At 49.3% G+C, this 19,886-nt stretch overlaps 1 protein-coding gene across 1 annotated transcript in view; it reads right to left on the bottom strand.

Annotated features, from left to right (window-relative positions):
• The window catches only part of LOC148008865 (uncharacterized), a 217,171-nt gene that overhangs the window by 178,763 nt on the left and 18,522 nt on the right, over positions 1 to 19,886 (bottom strand). The window contains exons 3-5 of the mRNA XM_087673975.1: positions 1,915 to 2,136; positions 981 to 1,154; positions 672 to 886 (exon numbers count right to left, since the gene is read on the bottom strand). Of these exons, the coding sequence (XP_087530101.1) occupies positions 672 to 886; positions 981 to 1,154; positions 1,915 to 2,136 (611 nt within the window). The remainder of the gene's footprint in view (positions 1 to 671; positions 887 to 980; positions 1,155 to 1,914; positions 2,137 to 19,886) is intronic.

Here is a 19,886-nt window from a genome sequence, read left to right as displayed (position 1 = left end):
TGTGCCAAGTACATTCATACTGCACTTACATCTATATGCCCAATGACCAATCACATTCCACTCGAATAGTTGGAGGATTTGATGGGCAAGCACTCTCCAAGTAGAACTCTGCATATTTCTGGACCAGATTTGTGAAGGAGGAAGCAGAGAAATAATTGCACAATATCCTGCTGAGCTTATAACTGTGCACTATGCACTAGAGAGACATGCTGAGCCCATAAACACACAGCAAGTTGTCTTGTTGAGAGAGACATGCTCAGTCCACAACAGCAGCAGCATTTTAATACTGGCCTATGGTCAAATACCCAGCAGGCTGGAAAGTTCGATAGCTTTTTCGACATAGATCTGGAATTAAACTCCTGTTAACCTAGGACTACAAAAATGGATTATTAGAAACTACTTGAGAAAGTGACTTTTACAAACACAAACTCACATTTATAAATGGAAAATCCCCATGCAAAACAGGCAATTGAATGCAAGCAACTTAGCAATGATAGGATCAACATGCCCAACATCACACAAACTAGGCATGTCAAATTTAAAAGAAAATAATAGTCCGCTATCAGAAAAACATAACATTTTCACTTCCAAGAGATTAATTAGTGTCTGGAAACTGTATGAGGAAGAAACAAAAAGAAGCCATTTTTTTGCCTTCTAAACATGATTAATACCTTATCTTCTTCCCAGGCACATAAAGAGTCCGAAGGTGTATGCCATAATGTGAATATAGTTGTACACTAGGATGATTTTCAGTAGTAGTAGATACTTCAGACCTTTCAGATCCAACAACACCTAAAACTTCTCCATTTGGGCTCCATCTTATGCATGTGATGTCCATCTTTGCATCTATCAAGATTGGTTCTTCATCAAGTTCATGTCTCATCATCTATAAAGGTATACAATGATTGAGGTGGTCTTGCAATGCCATTCCTCTCAAATGTCATGGACATCATTTCCAAGCTCAGAAACAAAAAGCTTACCTGAATTTTCCCTCCACAAAGTGCCACCGCCAAAGTTGGCACGCTAGAGTCATAACCTTCAGCCTTGCTAAACCACTCTATACCCACTATTGATGATATGTCCTCTTTTTTTGGGAAGCATATATTGAGCCGTGATAAGAAATTTCCAAAATAATCATGAATATGGCATTTTCCCTGTAAAGTTTCAATATAACATTTATATGTGTTATCAATTACATTGACAAGACTTGTCAGACCAGCATGCAAGTCATTAACTACAGCTTCACTGGAAAAGGCACAACGGCGGGAGGACAAACATCAGAAGTGTAGCCTACCCTGCAGCTCACAACAGACAGCCCTTAGCCTCGTGTAGGCTGGCGGCAACTGACACTCCCTCCTTACTCTGCTTTATCCCTCTCCTCCTGCATACCCCTCTCCTTTCCAGGCCATCCAGTGTCCACCTCTCCTTTTCCCTGTCTGTGCGGCCCATCTTCAACACACCTCTCTGCATCCCAACCACCTCCCAGCCTCTGCTCTCCCCTGACCTGTGCAGTCCCTGCCTCTTCTTTCACCCATCTCACATCCTATCTCCTCTCCTGCCTGCCCTCGCTTTCTGAGCATGCCTCTGCTTTTCCCCAAGCCGACCCTTTTCCTCTCTTCTTGACCTTTTTCCTTTTTTTAACACCCTCTTGTGAGCCTGTCTCCTGCCTCTCTTTCCACCCAATCTACAGGGTCATCATTTCAATTTTTATTTTTTCAAAGGTCCTCAAGGATGTTGTCTTAAACCCTAAACACAAGGCCTGGAAAAGAGAAGTTCTCACAAAAAAAAATATTAATTGACATGGGAAGACCCACTGGACCCTTGAGCATGTAAAACATACAAAATCAAGTCATCAAATGGAGTGTTAATTCTTGCAGATATCTAAAACACCTTCAAGTTGTGTCACGTACTTACATCATTTGTTCCAAAGAGTAAGAGTCTTCCATCTGGTGACCATTCTACAATGGAAGGTTTGATACTTACGTCCCTTCCCCATGAACGGTTTCCATCAACATTTCCAACAATGACTTGACCATCTTCATACACAATGCATATCTTCTGGCCATCAAAGGACCATCGCATGTCCTTTACTAAACTCTTACTTCTACTGTTGACCATCTCTTCAAACCACATTCCCTGGAAAGTACAAAATGTCAACCACTGCTTCATATTTTCTTGTCATAAAGGTAAATACAGTGAATATATGGGAGCAAATAATGAGGTACACGTATTATTAAATGCAAGACCAAGATGTGTCACTCATTTAAAGCCAACAAGTGAGTATTTCTATGTGGACCTCAAAATAACACTTACTGAAGTTATTGAGAACTCAGCAGTTGTTGGAATTGACATGTATACTAAGCCATTATTTAGAAAGCTAGTGACTTTTCTTAAGCTCTCAACAGAGATCATGCTGATTTTTTCTTGTTACACCCCCTCCCACCAAAAAAAAGGGGAAAAAAGAAATGTCCCATGATGGGTATCCAAATTCATTGGTGATGTCAAATCTCCAATCTAGAATCAATATTAGGCATCCCTTTTCATAGGGCTATCGAAAGCCTTCCAATCTCAAAAATGTTCAATGATTAGTCTTGTGACAACGGACATCTAGAGGTAGAATGAATGAAACATTTGCTTGTGTAGACATTGAAATGAAAGATGGTTAAGATTCTGGTTAGGAAAGCACTAACGTTAAGCAAGAAAAGTTGGTCAAGAGATAGTGTCAAGCTCACAAGTGGTTTGATGCAAGTATAGTTTTTATCATACTCATATGCTTGCATGAAAACGTTTGAAACATGTGACAAGTGTTGGCCCAAACACACATGACTTTTTTCGGCCATGAAAAATGATATGCCTTGTTAAAAATATATATTTTCCTAGCCTCCTATATATTTGCATTGCTAATACTCACTAGATGCTTGTTGCTAAACTACCGACCTACCAAATCTAGCACCACTTTATGTTTCAGAACAAGGAAGCCAAACATACTCGAAGCATTCTTTCATTCTTGTATGCATATGCATTTGCTTCACATATGTTTCAATTGGCTGCAGTGGAAAGGGACAAGATTTAGGAGGTCCCATTAGTCTACAAAACTTGATCTAGAAAGCTCTTGACCTAGAAGTTTCTTTTTTTTTGCAAGTAAAGTGTGGCTAATTATATTACTAAAAAAAAAAAAAAGATTACAACGGAGTGCTCACGCTCAATAGACTAGCTGGAGCTGATGCAAAGTCGCCAATACATCATGTATACAAGCCTCTCAAGGCGGTCTAGTGGGGATGGGGGCAAGAAGCCATGGAGGGGGGATGTATCGCCATCCGGGGCTGCTTGCTTGCATCATGAAGAGCACGTTCTAGCCACCCCAAGTGTGCAGGAAGTGAAAACAAAGCTCTTGATGAGCTTGAGACTCGCCCTGCACCTGGTCCCACCGGCGGCCGTGGAGGGAGTGGATGATGGAAGTCTAGAGCTCTGCCAAAGTCACCTATACTGAAAGTCTCTCCCCACCAAAAACCTCCTGATAGTGTGCCTTCCAGATGTGCCATCTAGTAAGACTCCCTACGATCTCCCATACCTCAGAGCAGTCTGCTGTGGGCTCAAATATCTGGCAGCTAGGTAAAGCCTCCAGGCTGACCATTGCACAAGACCCAGCCTCAATGATGAAAATTGTGTCCTACATCCCGGCCTTATACAAAAGGTGATGGCCCTGGCTGACTACCTGCCAATAGAAAGCTCCCAACGAGATACATTCAAGGCTGGGTACCAGACGGCGAAGAATGCGGCATGCTCCTCTCCACACGGGCTGTGCTACCTCGCATGACCAAAGACAGTGCTTTGGAGTTTCCAAAAGCTACCATATGGGCAACATTTACACCCTCCATCCTGCTGCATCTAGGCTAGCCAACTCCCCACCACCAGACCTCCATGTGCCAAAAGCCATAGGAAATACGATATCCAGCCTCCAGTTGTCCAATAGGCAGCGCCAGAAAGTCTAACGGAAAGCATCCGTGATGCTCTACTCCGCCCAGTGTCTGCTACGTGAAGGCACCCAGTCTATATCCTTCTGCATCAATACATGTCTACCAATCCTAGCTATGTACTCCAAGAATCTCAGTGGCTTCTTAGCGACTGCAGTGGCTGGCCATAGCCACTCTCTAGGGTCCCACTCCAACTCATTAAGTGGCCTGCTCTCCCATATCCAGAGGCGCCACTCCCGGAACTCCTCCCAGAACACTTAAGGGTCCAGACGCCAGCTCTTCCCCTAGAGTCCAACCATGCGAATCCTCCTCCAAGGAAGGACAATGATCTCCTCATCCTGTTGCCCTCTGTCAAGGACCAAACGCTGCCCCTCTTGCATGGTGAAAAAAATCCCGTAGGGAGCGCCGCCCACTCTACCTGCTGTCACTTGTAGGAGGATACTTGCCAGTGAAAATCTAGCGGCCCATACCTTGCCACGCTCTACCGGCTCTCAGATCGGGGGGTCAAGCCACTCTTGAGAGGTATCACTGCATCAATCTCCCTTCTCCTCAACTCATCTCCTTTCTGACAACCTAATGCCTGCTGCAATACCTCCTGGTCCACCATCATGTACAGCTCCCGCCACATCCTAATAGTACAAGCAGGGCCGGCCTTCCAGCCCATTAGCTGTGGGGGCACTCGCCAATGTGTATCCCATCCCGATCTCTAACCTGGGGGTACCAGGCCACCAGTTCGTAGTCTATCTCCTCCTAGCATCCTGGGGGGATGTAAAAAATTTTTTGCAAGTAAAATGTGGCTGATTATATTATTCAAAAAAACTGATTACAACGGAGTGCTCAAGCTCAACAGACTAGCTGGAGCTGATGCAAAGTCACCAATACATCATGTATACAAGCCTCTCAAGGCAGTCTGGGGGGATGGGGGCAAGAAGCCATTGGCAGGAGGGGGGGGGGGGGGGGGGGGGGTGGGTGTATCGCCAAACGGGGCTGCCTTGTATCGCCAAACAGGGCAAGAAGCCATTGGCGATGAAGTGACATTGGAGCTCTTGACGAGCTTTGCACTCGCCTTGCACTTGATCCCATCGGCCGCAGAGGGAGTGGATGATGGAGGTCTAGAGCTTTGCTAAGGTCGCATGTGCTGAAAGTCTCTCTCTGCCGAAAGCCTTCTGACACTGTGCCTTCCAGATATGCCATCCCATAAGACTCCCTATGATCTCCCATACATTCGAGCAGTTTGTTGTGGGCTCTAGTACCTGGCGGATGGGTAGAGCCTCCAAACCGACCACTGCGCACGACCTTGCCTCGATAATGAATACCGTGTCCTACATCCCGCCCTGATACAAAAGGTGATGGCCCTAGCTGACTGTCTACCAACAGAACTCTCCCCATAAGATACATCCAAGGCTGGGTGCTATACGGGAAAGGATGCGGCATGCTCCTCTCCACACGAGCTGCGCCTCCTCACATGACCAAAGGCAGTGCTTTGAGGTTTCTAGAGGCTGTTGTGTGCAGCACTTACAACCTCCCTCCTTCTGCATCTGGCCAAGCCAACTTCCCACCGCCAAGCCTCCATGTGCCACCAACCAGAAGAAATACGACACCCTCCTCGGCCTCCAACTATCCCATAGGCCGCACCAAAAGGTCCGTCGAAAGGGCTGCGTGATGCTGTGCTCTGCCCAGTGCCTACTACGTGACGGCACCCAATCCATATCCTCCTGCATCAGTACATGTCTGCCAATCCTGGCAATGTACTCTAGGAACCTGGGTGCCTTCCTGGCGACCGCATAGGCCGGCCATAGCCACTCTCCTGGATCCCACTCCAGCTTATCAAGTGTTCTGCCCTCCCAGATCCAAAGTCGCCACTCCCTGAGCTCCTTCCAGAGAATATAGGGGTCCACTCACCATGTCTTTCCCTGAAGGCCCACCACCCAAATCCTCCTCCATGAGAGAGTGGAAATCCCCTCATCTTGCTGCCCTATGTCAAGGGCCAGACGTCCCTCCTCCTGAACGGCGAAGAAAGTCCCCTGTGGGGCGCCGCCCACTCTACCTGCCACCTGAAGGGGGATTTTTGCTGATGAAAACCTAGCTGCCTACACCTCCCCAGGCTCTATCGGCTCTCATACCAAGGGAGCAAGCCACTCTGGAGGTATTGCTACGTCTATCTCTCTTCTCCTCAACTCCACTCCTCTCTGGCAGCCTGATACTCATTGCAACACCTCCTCATCCACTATCCTGTACACCTCCCGCCATGTCCTAATGGTACGAGCTGGGCCAGGCCTCCCACCTAGCCCACTGGATGTGGGGGCACTCACCTATCTGTGCCCCTTCCCAATCTTTGATCGGGGTTCCAGATCACTGGCTGATGGTCTATCTCCTCTTGCCAGGCTTGGGGGGCTCTGGATTAGGGCCTTATGAAGGCCCTGCCACACGCGGAGTAAGCTGCGAAGGAAAGGTGATCTGGGGGGGGTCATCTGGGCTGACGTGAAGATCCATCTCAGGGATGGCCTCCACTCACCGCCAAGCCTCGGTCTACAATCCTGATGAAGGCCCTCTTGCAATAAGACCTTCCAAGTCTGCCCGCCTGGTGTTAGAAGACATAAAACTAGCTTGACCAAGAGGGCCATACTCTGATACTCTAGGTCTATGATCCCAAGCCCTCCCTCTCACCTATGTTGTATGATGGTTGCCCATGCCACCTTGGTGCTAGAATCCCTGGAACCATCAAACCCTGACCAAAGGAAATTCCGAACTAGGTGGCAAAGCTGCACTACGCAAGATGAGAAGAAGCACCAACATGAGGCGATGTACCAGGCCATCGCTAGGAGGACCTGGTTAACCACCAGGGCTCGTCTAGCTAATGAGAGGCGAGCCATGGTTCAATAGGTTAGTTTCCTCCGAATAGAATCAAGGATAAGAAGAAACTACTGGGCAGGAGTGATGTCGAGTCACACCTAGGACCTTAGGTACCGGGCAGTCTGCCCTTTGCTCACCGATCTAAATCCCATGTGGACGCCCCACTCCGTGCTAGAGTCCGGGTCTGTGAGGAAACCAACCGACTTTCACCAGTTGATTTTCGCTCCCTTTGTAGAACAGAACACATCAAGAGCCAGCCTCACTCTCTCTAGAATCAACTCATCATCCTCTATGTAGAGGGCTGTATCATTTGCATCCTCTGAGTCCAACAACTCCATCTCCTCTCTCACTGGAATTCGGAGGCCGCATAATCCGCTGACACGTGACCTGAGGAAGTGAGACATAGCCTCTCCAAAGAGCAAAAACAGGTATGGGGCTAGGGGGCAGCCCTGTCGAACCGTTCTCTCCAGCTGAAACTCCTCCCCTTGCCTTTCGCCTATGAGAATCCTGCTGGTGGCCGATCTGTAAAGGGCAGAGACCCCACGAATCCACACCTGGGGGAATCCCAACCTCACCATGGTGTCCTCCAGGAAGTCCCAATCCACCCTGTCATAAGCTTTCTCAAAATCCAAGAGTAGTACGGCCAGTCTTTGCCCACTGTGCTGAGCCCACTCTGTCGCCTCAAAGAAGGTAAGCACATTATCAAGGATGCTCCTATCCTGGACAAAGCCTGTTTGTGTGTCATGGATGATGTCTGGAAGCACGGGGCGTAGTCACATACCAATCATCTTTGCCAGTGCCTTATAGGCCATTGACAATAAGATGATCGGTCGCTACGGGGAAAGCTCCAACCAGCCTCCCCCTTTGGGGAGAAGATTGATAAGGCCTACCAAGAGACTCCCTGGCATTTGTCTTGAAGTGAAAATCTCTGCATGGCTGTGGGGTCCTTCCGGAGTGCTCTCTCCTCCTCCCAGCTCTGCTCCTTGGCCTATATGGTTGCCTCTTGGCAGATTCTGCTTGACTCGGCTAGGACCTCTGCAACCTCCTCTGCTATCCGGTCCCTCGTGCCCCACTCTCTGGTCCAAATTTTATCTATTTGTCTCGTCAACTCCTCTCTCCTATAGATCGAGTCATAGGATTGTGTGTCTAGAGCGGATGCAGGGGGTCCAGTGTCAGGAGAACCGGGCAATGATTGGACAACGTGGTGCTCGCCAATTGCTCAATCTGGCCTCCACAAGAGCCTCCCCACTCTCCCACATAAAACCTATCCAACCGCTCCAGCAGGATTCCACCTAGCCGCCTGTATCCCCAAGAGAAGTCCAATGACCGCTCCCTCCTGTGGAAGGCAGGTTCTCTCCAGGCATCGCATGCTCCGACTACCAACAAAAAAACCTCTCATGCCACCTGCTCCTCCCCAGCCATGCCCTAGTAGTTTCTGCCTCTACCTTGCTAGTCCTCCAAAACCTCCAAGTTGTTGAAGTCTCCTCCAACGATCCAGGAGACCACCTCTGGGAGTCCATCCGCGATCTCCATCTAAAACCTACTGCATGCCCAAACCTCCGTAGGGGCATAGACATTGAGAACTCCAAGGCACGAGTCCCTAATATCTAATCTAACCCATAGAGCCCTCCCTGCCACTATCGTCCCATGGTCTCATACAAAGGTGGTGAGACTTGGGCCAATAGAGGTGCATACGCCTCCACTCCTGCTACCGGCACCTATGGCATGCTCCCAGTAGGTATGTGAGCAGTCCGGAAGCACCTTCCCTACCCGTTGGGCCTAGGTGGGGGTGAGCTTGTGCTCCTGTAGAAGCAAGATGTTGATCCGTCCGGCCAGGGCAGGCTGCAGCTCATGCCGAACAATCAACTTTCTGGAACCACGTGCCTCACTATAGTGGAGGCTATTCACATTCCAAGATGCTAGGTGTAAACTCATGGGAAAACCAGAGTGTACAGTGTGCTCAAGGCCAGAGCAATGTTAGAGTGTGACGTCCACCGAAGACGGATCCCAAGACTGTGGCCACCAATCGGAGTGTAGGAGTGCTGAATAGTAAATGGCAGCAGGTTGGTCACCAAAACGCAGAAGTCTGGAGGCTGGAAACTGGTAAACGCAGCAATGTACCATCGATCAAAGGCTGGAAACTGTGCACAGTCTGCTGTAAACAGCAGGCTGAAACAGCGCCTGAGAGTGTCAGGGCCTAAATGATGAAAACGCAGGCTGGCTGACCCTAGAGATGATGGACAGCAGGCTGAACAGCAGTCTGGGATAGTCTCGAGCAATCGCCAGCAGCTGAGAGCTATCGCCTACAGCAATGGACAGGCTGAAGATAATGTGGCTGCAGTCGATGATGGTTGGAGAGCAGATGGAGGTGGACTGCAGGCTGGAAACAGGGCGCAACAGCAGTAGAGGGTGTATGGGTTGGTGTAACCTGCAAACAAGGATGATAGCTGAATGGGGGCAGCCTCTCTATTTATAGATGTGGAAGGGCGCCCCAAAAATTAGAGTTTCCACTAAACTCTCTCGAACCGCTCCCTGTTTTAGGGTTTCCATTGACCTCTCTCGAACTGCTCCCCGTTTTAGGGTTTTACTCTAAAATAGCATTTTTAGTGTGTTTTGGGGTTGTTTAAGAGACTAATCAGCAAGTAATGTATATTTTAGCTTAGCACCCCCTCTCAGGCCCAAAACTGAACTGAAAGGTTAGGCCAGCCATTGTGATGTTTATGTATCCCAAGGCGTCCCACCCCAAAGCAGCCAAGGCATTGGACAAAGGGTCCACATCGGCTGCCCAGTGGCCTACCAAGACTACAGAGGCGATGGTTATCGTTTCAAGGGAATCCAAGTGGTCACCCCAGAGATGATAGGGCATCGGACAAAGGATGCACGTCGGCTGCCCAGTGGCCTACCAAGCCCTACAAAGGCGGATGGAACTACATGGAATGTTTTTTTTTTATTAATAAGTGAAGTAAATTTGATAGGATGTGGCCGATTGAGTAAAAGTGACCCAGAAGACGGGAGTAGGGAGGGTACACCCAACACATCACAAAACAATATAAGCTAACCCATCCACTCAGGGTGTCAATGACGAGAAAAAATAGGTGATGAGGTATTCATATGATGAAGAAGGAGAGTGGTGTGGTAACAATAGCCGACGATGGAAATAGCTTAGGATCCGCACAAGTGGTGCTCTGCACAATGAGATGCAAAGTATGCTACATGCTGAAGAATGCTCATGCAACAGTAGGTGCCACTTGGACAGTGTCCCTCGTGGGGAAATTGTTCACTTGCCCAAGCGCCCTAGTACAAGGATGATGTAATCATGCAATGCAAAGGGTAAGGTACAATAGGGGGAAGAAGCCGATGTCAAAGACAATGTGCTGAAGCCTGTATAATACCAAGAAGGGTAGGAACCCCCTCTCAACCTGGATGTAGATACCAAAGAAGAAAGAGGAGCCTAATGTCAGTCTTCATAAGAAGAAAGAGGAGCCTGATGTCAGTCTTCATAAGGTGCCGAGAACCATAAGGAATGAAAGAAGATGAAGTGGATGAAGCACCCCACTAGAAGAGCAAGGGAGAAGTCACCGCCATGATAGCATCGAGAGAGATGCTGCACGATCCGCCTTGGGGGGGGAAACCTCTATGCTGGAAGAAGAGCAAGCACTCCTAGGATGATGAAATCATGAAAGGAATGGTGCACATCCCCACGTCTCTAGCCCAAGGAGGCCCAAAGCAATCTGCAAGTTAGCCCTACACCGAAAGACAAAACCTTGCAAAAGAGATGAAAATTTGCAAAACACAGAGGTTAGTGGTGAGATGCTCCAAAGAAAAATAGAACAAAAGAAAAATCTAACTTAAAATAAATGCAATGAATATGGATGTGTGTGAGGAAATGCAACGGAAGACAAAAAAATGGAAAAACTAAGGATAATGAATCCTATGGTCCTGACTCTAAGAGTGTGAAAAATGAATGCTAGACTGACCTAGGGTATCCGAAAGGACCTAGAGGCATGTGAGTCGAAGAAGGTGGCTACCATTGCATATGTCCAATAGCAGGGCTCTGCCAAAGGAACGCCTGACAAGGCGGAGAGGAAGGTGATATGGACGCATGAAGTGCAACGGGATCGGAACCTGTAGACCAATCAGCCAATCCCTCAAGGGTAGTGAAAGAGATGGACCGTTGAGGCTATACTCGAGCCATATGTCCAACAGCAACAACGGGTGCTGAAGGAGCAGATGAAGCAAGAGCAGAGGGCATAGCCCCACTGGACTGTGCAGTCGCACTGGTTTGCGGTGGCTTTTTAGGTGGAAGACCTTGGGCCTTGGAGCGACACTCCTCGTCCACATGGCTTGCTATCTAGCAATGTGCGCAAAATCGGTTTTTCCTAGGGAGTTGCTACTAGATAGGTCTAGATTCTTTAGTTCCATATGAGGAAGAGGAGTCGCCCTTTGATTGGCTTGCCTTCGCATCTAGTGAGTTCTTGCTACTAGTGATTGTCCCTCTTGAAGAAGAGGCAACCAACCCCCTCTGCTCTGAATAAGGCTGTGATGAGGATTTTTTGTGGACTTGATCATACAGCCTCGCGTAACGCAAGAAATGGCAGTTAAACTCGTAGAAGGTTGGCAATCTAGGTTGGGAGATGATATGTTGAATGAAATTGAAGTACTTGTCGGGCAACTTATTCAAGAAGAATGTAACCCGATCGTTATCAGATAGACTAGAAACCACATGAGAGTTGGAAAAAATGGCTCACGCCCGTCACGTCGCGATACTGTCCCCCCGCCCCGACTACGCACACCCGTCCATCTGCCCACGCCGTCCGACTGATCGCCCCCACACTGTTGGTGCCGTCCGACTGATCGCCCCGTCCGACTGATCGTGGCCGTCCGATCTTTGCCCCCGCACTGTTCGCGCCCCCCGCCCTTACGTTTTTCAATGGCTTTCTACCTGTCCCTCCCCCCGCCCGGCCAGGCCTCCTTTCCATGGAAACCAGCAAAGTCCCCCCCCCCCCCCCTTGCAATTGATCCCTCCACCCCCCAGTTGTTCCCTCTATCTGCAGCAACTACCCCCCCCACCAGGGCACCATGACGTGACTGGTTGTCTCGTAGAAGGGGCATGCAATGGAAACCTCTGGTCAGACGCCGGTACACTCAGCGAGTGCCCCCTAATCAAACACCTTGCGCGTTGTCCTCTCTGAGGAGCAGCTCTTAGCCGTTCGAGCTAAGGAGCTGGAGCTAAAGAAAACAACAATTTATGGTCTGGTAGTAGGACATTCTCCAGCCAGGGCCCAACTTCGGGACTGGCTTCATTCCACGCTGCGCATCAGCACAGCGCAGATCGTGGAGGCGGTCCTACTGGGCCAAGGGATCTTCATGGTCCAGCTCAGTTCAACAAACGCATCTCGTGAGTTTCTTGCCACTTCACCGTTTGATTTTCACTTCATGACAGATGCTAGGGAGTCTCTCGGCAAGCCTCATCAATCTTTTCCCCAAAGGGGAAGACCGGTTGGAGCTCTCCCACTGGAGGCCGATCACCTTATTGCCAGTGGCCTACAAGGCACTGGCAAAGATGATTGGTAGGCGACTACGCCCCGTGCTTCCAGATATTATCCATGACACACAGACAAGCTTTGTCTAGGATAGGAGCATCCTTGACAATGTATTTACCTTCTTTGAGGCGACAAAGTGGGCTCAGCACAGTGGGCAGAGACTGGTCGTAATACTCTCGGATTTTGAGAAAGCTTATGATAGGGTGGACTGGGATTTCCTAGAGGGCACCATGGTGAGGTTGGGATTCCCCCAGGCTTGGATTCGTGGGGTCTCCGCTCTGTACAGATCAGTCCTGTGCTCATAGGCGGAAGGCGAGGGGAGAAGTTTCGGTTGGAGAGATCAGTTCAACAGGGTTGCCCCCTAGCCCCGTACCTATTTCTACTCTTTGCATAGACGATGTCTCACTTCCTTAGGTCATGTGTGAGTAGATTACGCAGCCACCAGTAGGGTGCTCATAGGCGGAAGGCGAGGGGAGAAGTTTCGGTTGGAGAGATCAGTTCGACAGGGTTGCCCCCTGGCCCCATACCTGTTTCTACTCTTTGCACAGACAATGTCTCACTTCCTTAGGTCACGTGTGAGTAGATTACGCGGCCTCCGACTTCCAGTGAGAGAGGAGACTGAGTTGCTAGACTCAGAGTACACAAACGATACAACCCTCTACATAGAGGATGATGAGTTGATGCTGGAGAGAGTGAGGCTGGCTCTTGATGTGTTCTGCTCTGCAACGGGAGTGAAAATCAACTAGCGAAAGTCCGTTAGTTTCCTCACAGATCTGGACTCCAACATGGAGTAGGGCATCCACCTGGGATTCAGATGGGTGAGCAAAGGGCTGAGCAAAGGGCTGACCGTCCGGTACCTAGCGTTCCAGATGGGACTCGACATCACTCTTGCCCAATAGTTTCTTCTTGTCCTGGATTCTATTCGGAGGAAACTGACCTACTGGAGCATGGTTTACCTCTCACTAGCCGGACGAGCCCTGGTGATTAACCACGTCCTCCTAGCGACGGCCAAGTACATCGCTTCGTGTTGGTGCTTTTCCTCATTGTGCGTAGTGCAGCTTCGCCGCCTAGTGCGGAACTTTCTTTGGTCACGGTCTGATGGTTCCAAGGATTCTAGGCCCAAGGTGGCATGGTCGATCATCATATGACATAGGTTAGAGGGAGGGCTTCGGATCATCGACCCAGAGTATCAGAGTATGGCCCTCTTGGGCAAGCTAGTTGTCTACGGTCTCACACCAAGTAGGCAGACCTGGAAGGTCCTATTGCAAGGAGGGCCTTCAAGACTGTAGACCGAGGATTGGCGGGGAGTGGAGGCCGTCCCTGAGATGGATCTTCACGTCAGCCCAGATCACCCCCCCTAGATCACCTTTTCTTCGTAGCTTACTCCACGTGCGGCAGGGCCTCCGAAAGGCCCTAATCCAGAGGTCCCCAAGCTGCTAGGAGGAAATAGACCGTCAACCGGTGATCTGGAACCCCCAGGTCAAAGATCGGGAAGGAGCAGAGATAGGTGAATGCCCCCAGATCCAGTGGGTTGGGTGGGAGGCCGGCCCGGCCCATACCATCAGGACATGGCGGAAGGTGTACAGGATGGTGGAGAAGGAGGTGTTGCAGCGAGTATCAGGCTACTAGAGAGGAGTGGGGATGAGGAGAAGGAAGATAGACACAGCAATACCTCCGGAGTGGCTTGCTCCCCCGATACGTGAGCCGATAGAGCCCGAGGAGGTATGGCAGCTAGGTTTTCGCCAGCAGGTATCCCCCTTCAAGTGGCAAGTAGAGTGGGTAGCACCCCGCAAGGGACTTTCTTCATCGTTCAGGAGGGGGGACGTCTTGCCCTTGACAGAGGGCAACAGGATTAGGGGATTGCCGCCCTTTCGTGGAGGAGGATTCAGGTGGTGGGCCTTCAGGGGAAGACATGGCGACTGGACCCCTATGTTTTCTGGAAGGAGCTCAGGGAGTGGCGCCTTTGGATCTGGGAGGGTAGACCACTTGATGAGCTGGAGTGGGATCGAGGAGAGTGGCTATGGCCGGCCTCTGCGGTCGCCAAGAAGCCACCTAGGTTCCTATAGTACACTGCCAAGATTGGCAGACATGTACTGATGTAGGAGGAGATGGACTGGGCGCCATCACGTAGCAGACATTGGGCGGAGCACAACATCACGGAGCCCTTCCAACGGACCTTCTGGAGCCGCCTATGGGATAGCTGGAGGCCGAGGAGGGTGTCGTACTTCTTATGGCTGGTGGCACATGGAGGCTTGGCGGTGGGAAGTTGGCTTGCCCAGATGTAGAAGGAGGGAGATTGTAAGCGCTGCACACAGCAGCCTCTAGAAACCCCAAAGCACTACCTTTGGTCATGTGAGGAGGTGCAGCTTGTGTGAAGAGGACCATGCCGCATCCTTCGCCGTATCACACGTAGCCTTGGATATATCTCATGGGAAGTTTTTTGTTGGCAGGCAGTTAGCCAGGGCTGTCACCTTTTGTATGAGGCCAGGATGCAAGACACGATATTCATTATCAAGGCAGGGTCATGTGCAGTAGTCGATTTGGAGGCTCTATCCATCCGCCAAGTACTGGAGCCCACAGCAGACCGCTCAGAGGTATGGAAGATCATAGGTAGTCTTACTGGATGGCATATCCGGAAGGCACGGTGTCAAGAGGCCTTCGGCGGAGAGAGACTTTAAGCACATGCGACCTTAGCAGAGCTCTGGACCTCCATTATCCACTCCCTGCGCTGCCGATGGGACCAGGTGCAAGGCGAGTCCAAGGCTCATCAGGAGCTCCGAGGTCACTTCATGCGCACTTGGGGCGGCCAGGGTCTATTCTTCATGATGCAGGCAGGTAGCCCCAGTTGGCAATATACCCCCTCCCCCCCCCCCCCATGGCTTCTTGCCCCCATCCCCCCAAACCGCCTTGAGAGGCTTGTATACATGATGTATTAGTGACTTTGCATCAGCTCTAGCTAGTCAATTGAGCATGAGCACTTTATTGTAATCAATTTTTTGAGTAATATAATCAGCCACATTTTACTTGCAAAAAAGAAAAAAGCATATCCTTGAATATAGCACGCATGAGCCTCTGGAAGATAGCTGGCGCATTAGTCACCCGAAAGAGCATGACTATATAGGCAAAGACTCCCCACTCAGTGGCAGAGATGGTCTTGTGCCTATCGAAAGGGTACACTTGCACCTGATTGTACCCCGAGAAGCCGTTTAGGAAACTGTAGGCCTCTTTACCAGCCACTCTCTTGAGCATGTGCTTGGTGTATGGCAATGGATAATCATCTCTCTTCGTAGCAGTGTTTACCTTTTTGTAGTTGACACACACTCTGATCTTCCCATTCTTCTTTAGTATGATGACTATGGGTGAGACCCAGTCTATGTGCTCAATCTTGTAGATGAATCTTGCTCTCATTAGCTTATTAATTTCTTCCTTGATAGCGTGAGTATGCTTTGGATTCATGGGATATGGTCGTTGCTTGACCAGCATTGCGTCGAGTGCTATGGGTATATTGTGAGTCACTACACTCAGATCTACCCCTTTGAGTTTCTCCAGGGACCAAGCACAAACATCTATATACTCTTGCAAGAGAGCAATGAGACTTTCTTCCTCTCCCTTGGTCAGGTCATCGACATCCCTCTCTCATAGGCAGCCTAGCCCTCCCCATATAGCCACCAACTCATCCAACAAGGCCGCCCAACACACTTTCCTGAGGCAGGCGCAACTGCTACCACAGGAGTTCTTTCGTAGTGGGCTGTGGTGTTACTTGAGAGTTGCGGAGTGCGGAGAGTTCCCACTACCTCTGGAGGTGGAAATCTTCGTGGTACGCAAGTCAAGGAGTGGCAAGGTCCATCTACTAGCACCACCAGATGGACCAACTATGCCTTCTTCCTCCAGACCGCTTATACAGGAGATTGGAAGATGGCACAAATAGAGGAGGAGGTGAAGAGTCAGGTGGCAAACCACATCTCCCAGTGGATGGAAGGAGGACCAGCACTTTTTTCCCAGCAGTGGCCCAGATGCATGATGGGCATTAACTGGTGAGCTAGGGCCGAGGTCCTTAATTTGAGCATTATCTTTCAAGCCCCTGATGATATGGAACCCCTAGATCAGAGATCGGGAGGGGATATAGATTGGCGAGCACCCCCACATCCAGTGGGCTAGTTGGGAGGCCGGCCCGGCTTGTACCATCAGGACTTGGCGGGAGGTGTACAAGATGGCGGACTTGGAGGTGTTGCAATGGGCATCAAGTTGCCAGAGAGGAGAAGAGTTGAGGAGAAGGGAGATTGACGTTGTGATATCCCTGGAGTGGTATGGGCCGCTAGGTTTTTACCAACAAGCATCCCCCTATAGGTAGCAGGTAGAGTGGGGCAACGCCCCACAGGGGACCTTCTTCATCGTACAAGAGGAGGGGCATCTGGTTCTTGACAGAGGGTAGTAGGATGAGGGGATAGTTGGCCTTCCGTGGAGGAGGATTCATGTGGTTGGCCTTCACAAGAAGACATGATGTCTGGACCCTTATGTGTTCTGGGAGGAGTTCCAGGAGTGGCGCCTTTGGATATGGAAGAGCATGCCACTTGATGAGCTGGAGTGGGATCCTAGAGAGTGGTTATGGCCGGCCACTGTGGTTGCCAAGAAGCCACTGAGGTTCCTGGAGTACACAACTAGGATTGGCAGACACGTCCTAATGCAGGAGGACATGGACTGGGCACCCTCGCGTAGCAGGTACTGGGCGGAGCACAACATCATGGATACTTTCTGATGGATTGTCTGGCGCTATCTATGGGACAGCTGGAGGCTGAGAAGGATATCGTATTTCTTATGGCTGTTGGCACATGGAGGCCTAGCGGTAAGGAGCTGGTTAGCCCAGATGCAAAAGGATGGAGATTATAAACACTGCCCATAGTATTCTCTGGAAACTCCAAAGCACTACCTTTGGTCGTGTGAGACGGCACAGCTTGTGTGGCGAGGAGTATGCCACATTCTCCGCCGTATAGCACCTAGCCTTGAATATATCTCTTGGGGTGCTTTTTGCTAGCAGGCAGTCAACCAGGGCCGTCACCTTTTGTATGAGGCTGGGATGCAAGACACGATCTTCATCATTCAGGCTAGGTTGTACGCAATGGTCAGCTTGGAGGCTCTACCCATCCTCCAGGTACTGGAGCCCACAACAGACCGCTCTGAGGTATGGGAGATCGTAGGGAGTCTTAGTGGATGGTACATTTGGAAGGCGTGGTGTCAAGAGGTTTTTGGCAGGGAGAGACTTTCAGTACTGGTGACTTTGGCAAAGCTCTAAACCTCCATCATCCATTCCCTCTGTGGCTGATGGGACCAGGTGCAGGGCGAGTCTTGAGCTTGTTAGGAGCTCCATTCTCACTTCATGCGCACCTGGGGCAGCCAAGACCTATTCTTCATGATGCAGTCAGGCAGCCCCAGATGGTGATACATCCCCCCCCTCCCCAATGGCTTCTTGCCCCCATTCCCCCTAGACCACCTTGAGAGGCTTGTACACTGTTGAGATGGCAAGCTCAACACGTGCGGACATTGATGATGGACCGCCTGGCTAGATGGGTCCGCACATCTACACTTAGCACGTTGGTGGTCATTATGATACTCACATGACCAGTGACTTATCACTTATTATATTTAGTTTGTTACACCTACCTACAGCTGGCAAAGACATAGCGTCAGTCGATTAGTGTAGTCAGTTATGCACTGTTTGACTTAGTAGGCCACTTTTCTTTATGTTGTATCTTATCTATACTTTGTGTACATTGTATAGTGTGTGAAAGAAGAAGAAAAAACCAGCAAGAAAACGTTTTGGCCTCCATCTCTCTTCTTGTGTTCTTGAGTGAGCTTCCTCTTATGTATACAGTGTGTGTTTGGTGCCGCAGCTCAAGCAAGTCCCCCCACCACGCGATTCTTGACATGGTATCAGAGCCGCGCCACTGAGAGAGGCTGAAGTGAAGGAGAAGAAGCAAGGTTCGAGCAAGCAAGCCACGGGTAAGAAAGCTCTGCCATTCTTCCACTCACTCTCTTGGATAGTGCCTATGGAGACACCGGAAGCAGGGTCGAGCAAAAATCTCAGATTGCTGTGAGATTTGGTGTGCGAGTAGATCACTATATATTCTACAAATTAGCCCTTTAGGGCCTTCCCGCAGTTATTTTGGGCGTCTAAGGCCGTTTCAGGCCCCATTTTAGAGCCGCAAGGTTGCGGATAGTAATTTCAAGGTACACTGTGATTTCGGCTGTTTTGACCGAAAGTGGATGCATAGGTTACAGATTTCGAATCTGTAATTTTTGAGGTGTTTGCAGGAAACAAACATAAGGTTTATCTGCAAACAGGTTGCAGATTACATGTACTATTGAGCAATTAGTGAAAAAGGTTGCTTGGTGTTTCGCTATGCACGTGTTGTGAAAGATTGCAGAAGACTAGCTTGTTGTGTTATATCCTTGTTTGTGATAATGGCAGAGAAGAACAGTGGAAATCCCATTATTGAGAAGCTTGACAAGAACAACTACCCTTCATGGAAGTTCCGTGTGACGAACTTCCTCATTGGAAAATGCCTTTATGAATTTGTTTCAAGTGAAGAAAAGGAGCCAGAGCTGGGTATCCCTCCGACTGCAGATGAGTTAAAAGCATGGAAAGAGTGGAATGCGAAAGACAAAAAGGTGATGTACTGGCTACTATGCTGGGACATATCAGGAATGCAGAAACTTCACATGCAGCTTGGACAATTTTTGAGAGCATGTTTTCAGTAAATACAAAGGCACGAAAGATTCAACTCAAGCAAGAGTTGAATGCTTTGAAGAAAGGAAAAATGTATGTCAGTGAGTATGTTTTGAAGGTGAGGAGCATTGCAGATGCCTTAGCAGCGATTGATGCAATGCCAGATGATGATGATTTGGTTTCATCCACTCTGAGTGGTCTTAACAATGAGAAGGCATGAAAATCATTTGTTACTTCAGTATATGTATGGAAGCCATTTCCAGATTTTGATGAGCTGATCTCTCTCATGATTACTGAAGAGATCAATATGCAAAGTGATTCATCTGAAAGAAATGGTGAACACGTCCAAGCATTTTACTCGAGTTGAAGAAGGGGACGTGGTAGATCCTCTTCAAGAGGCTGTGGTATGGGACGTGTTGGCGATAACCAGCAAAACAGGTTCAATCAACAGTTTGGTGAAATGCAGGTTTCTGGAGGCAGAGGAAACTTTAGAGGCATGAGAAGCTCTAGAGAAAGAGATGGATGACAGAATAGAGGTTCTGGAAATTCTGCTATTGTTTGCCATTATTGTGGCAAAATAGGCCATATTGCAGCCCATTGCCATGCAAAGAAGGATGATATTCGCAGTGGTAAATTGCAGCAAGGAAACTATGCATCGTCTTCACGACAGAATGAAGACAAAAATGAGTGTCTGTTTATTATGCAACATATGATGAATGCAGTTACAGGAAAGGGGACACATGATGATGTATGGTATGTTGATTCAGGTGCATCTAATCATATGACCAGTCA

This window comes from Lygodium microphyllum, unplaced genomic scaffold, assembly GCF_053477565.2.
Source record: "Lygodium microphyllum isolate KBCC unplaced genomic scaffold, Lygodium_microphyllum_v1.1.10 scaffold_57, whole genome shotgun sequence".
NCBI lineage: Eukaryota > Viridiplantae > Streptophyta > Polypodiopsida > Schizaeales > Lygodiaceae > Lygodium > Lygodium microphyllum.
Note: the sequence above shows the minus strand (reverse complement) of the source record. Positions and strands in the feature narration are given on the sequence as shown.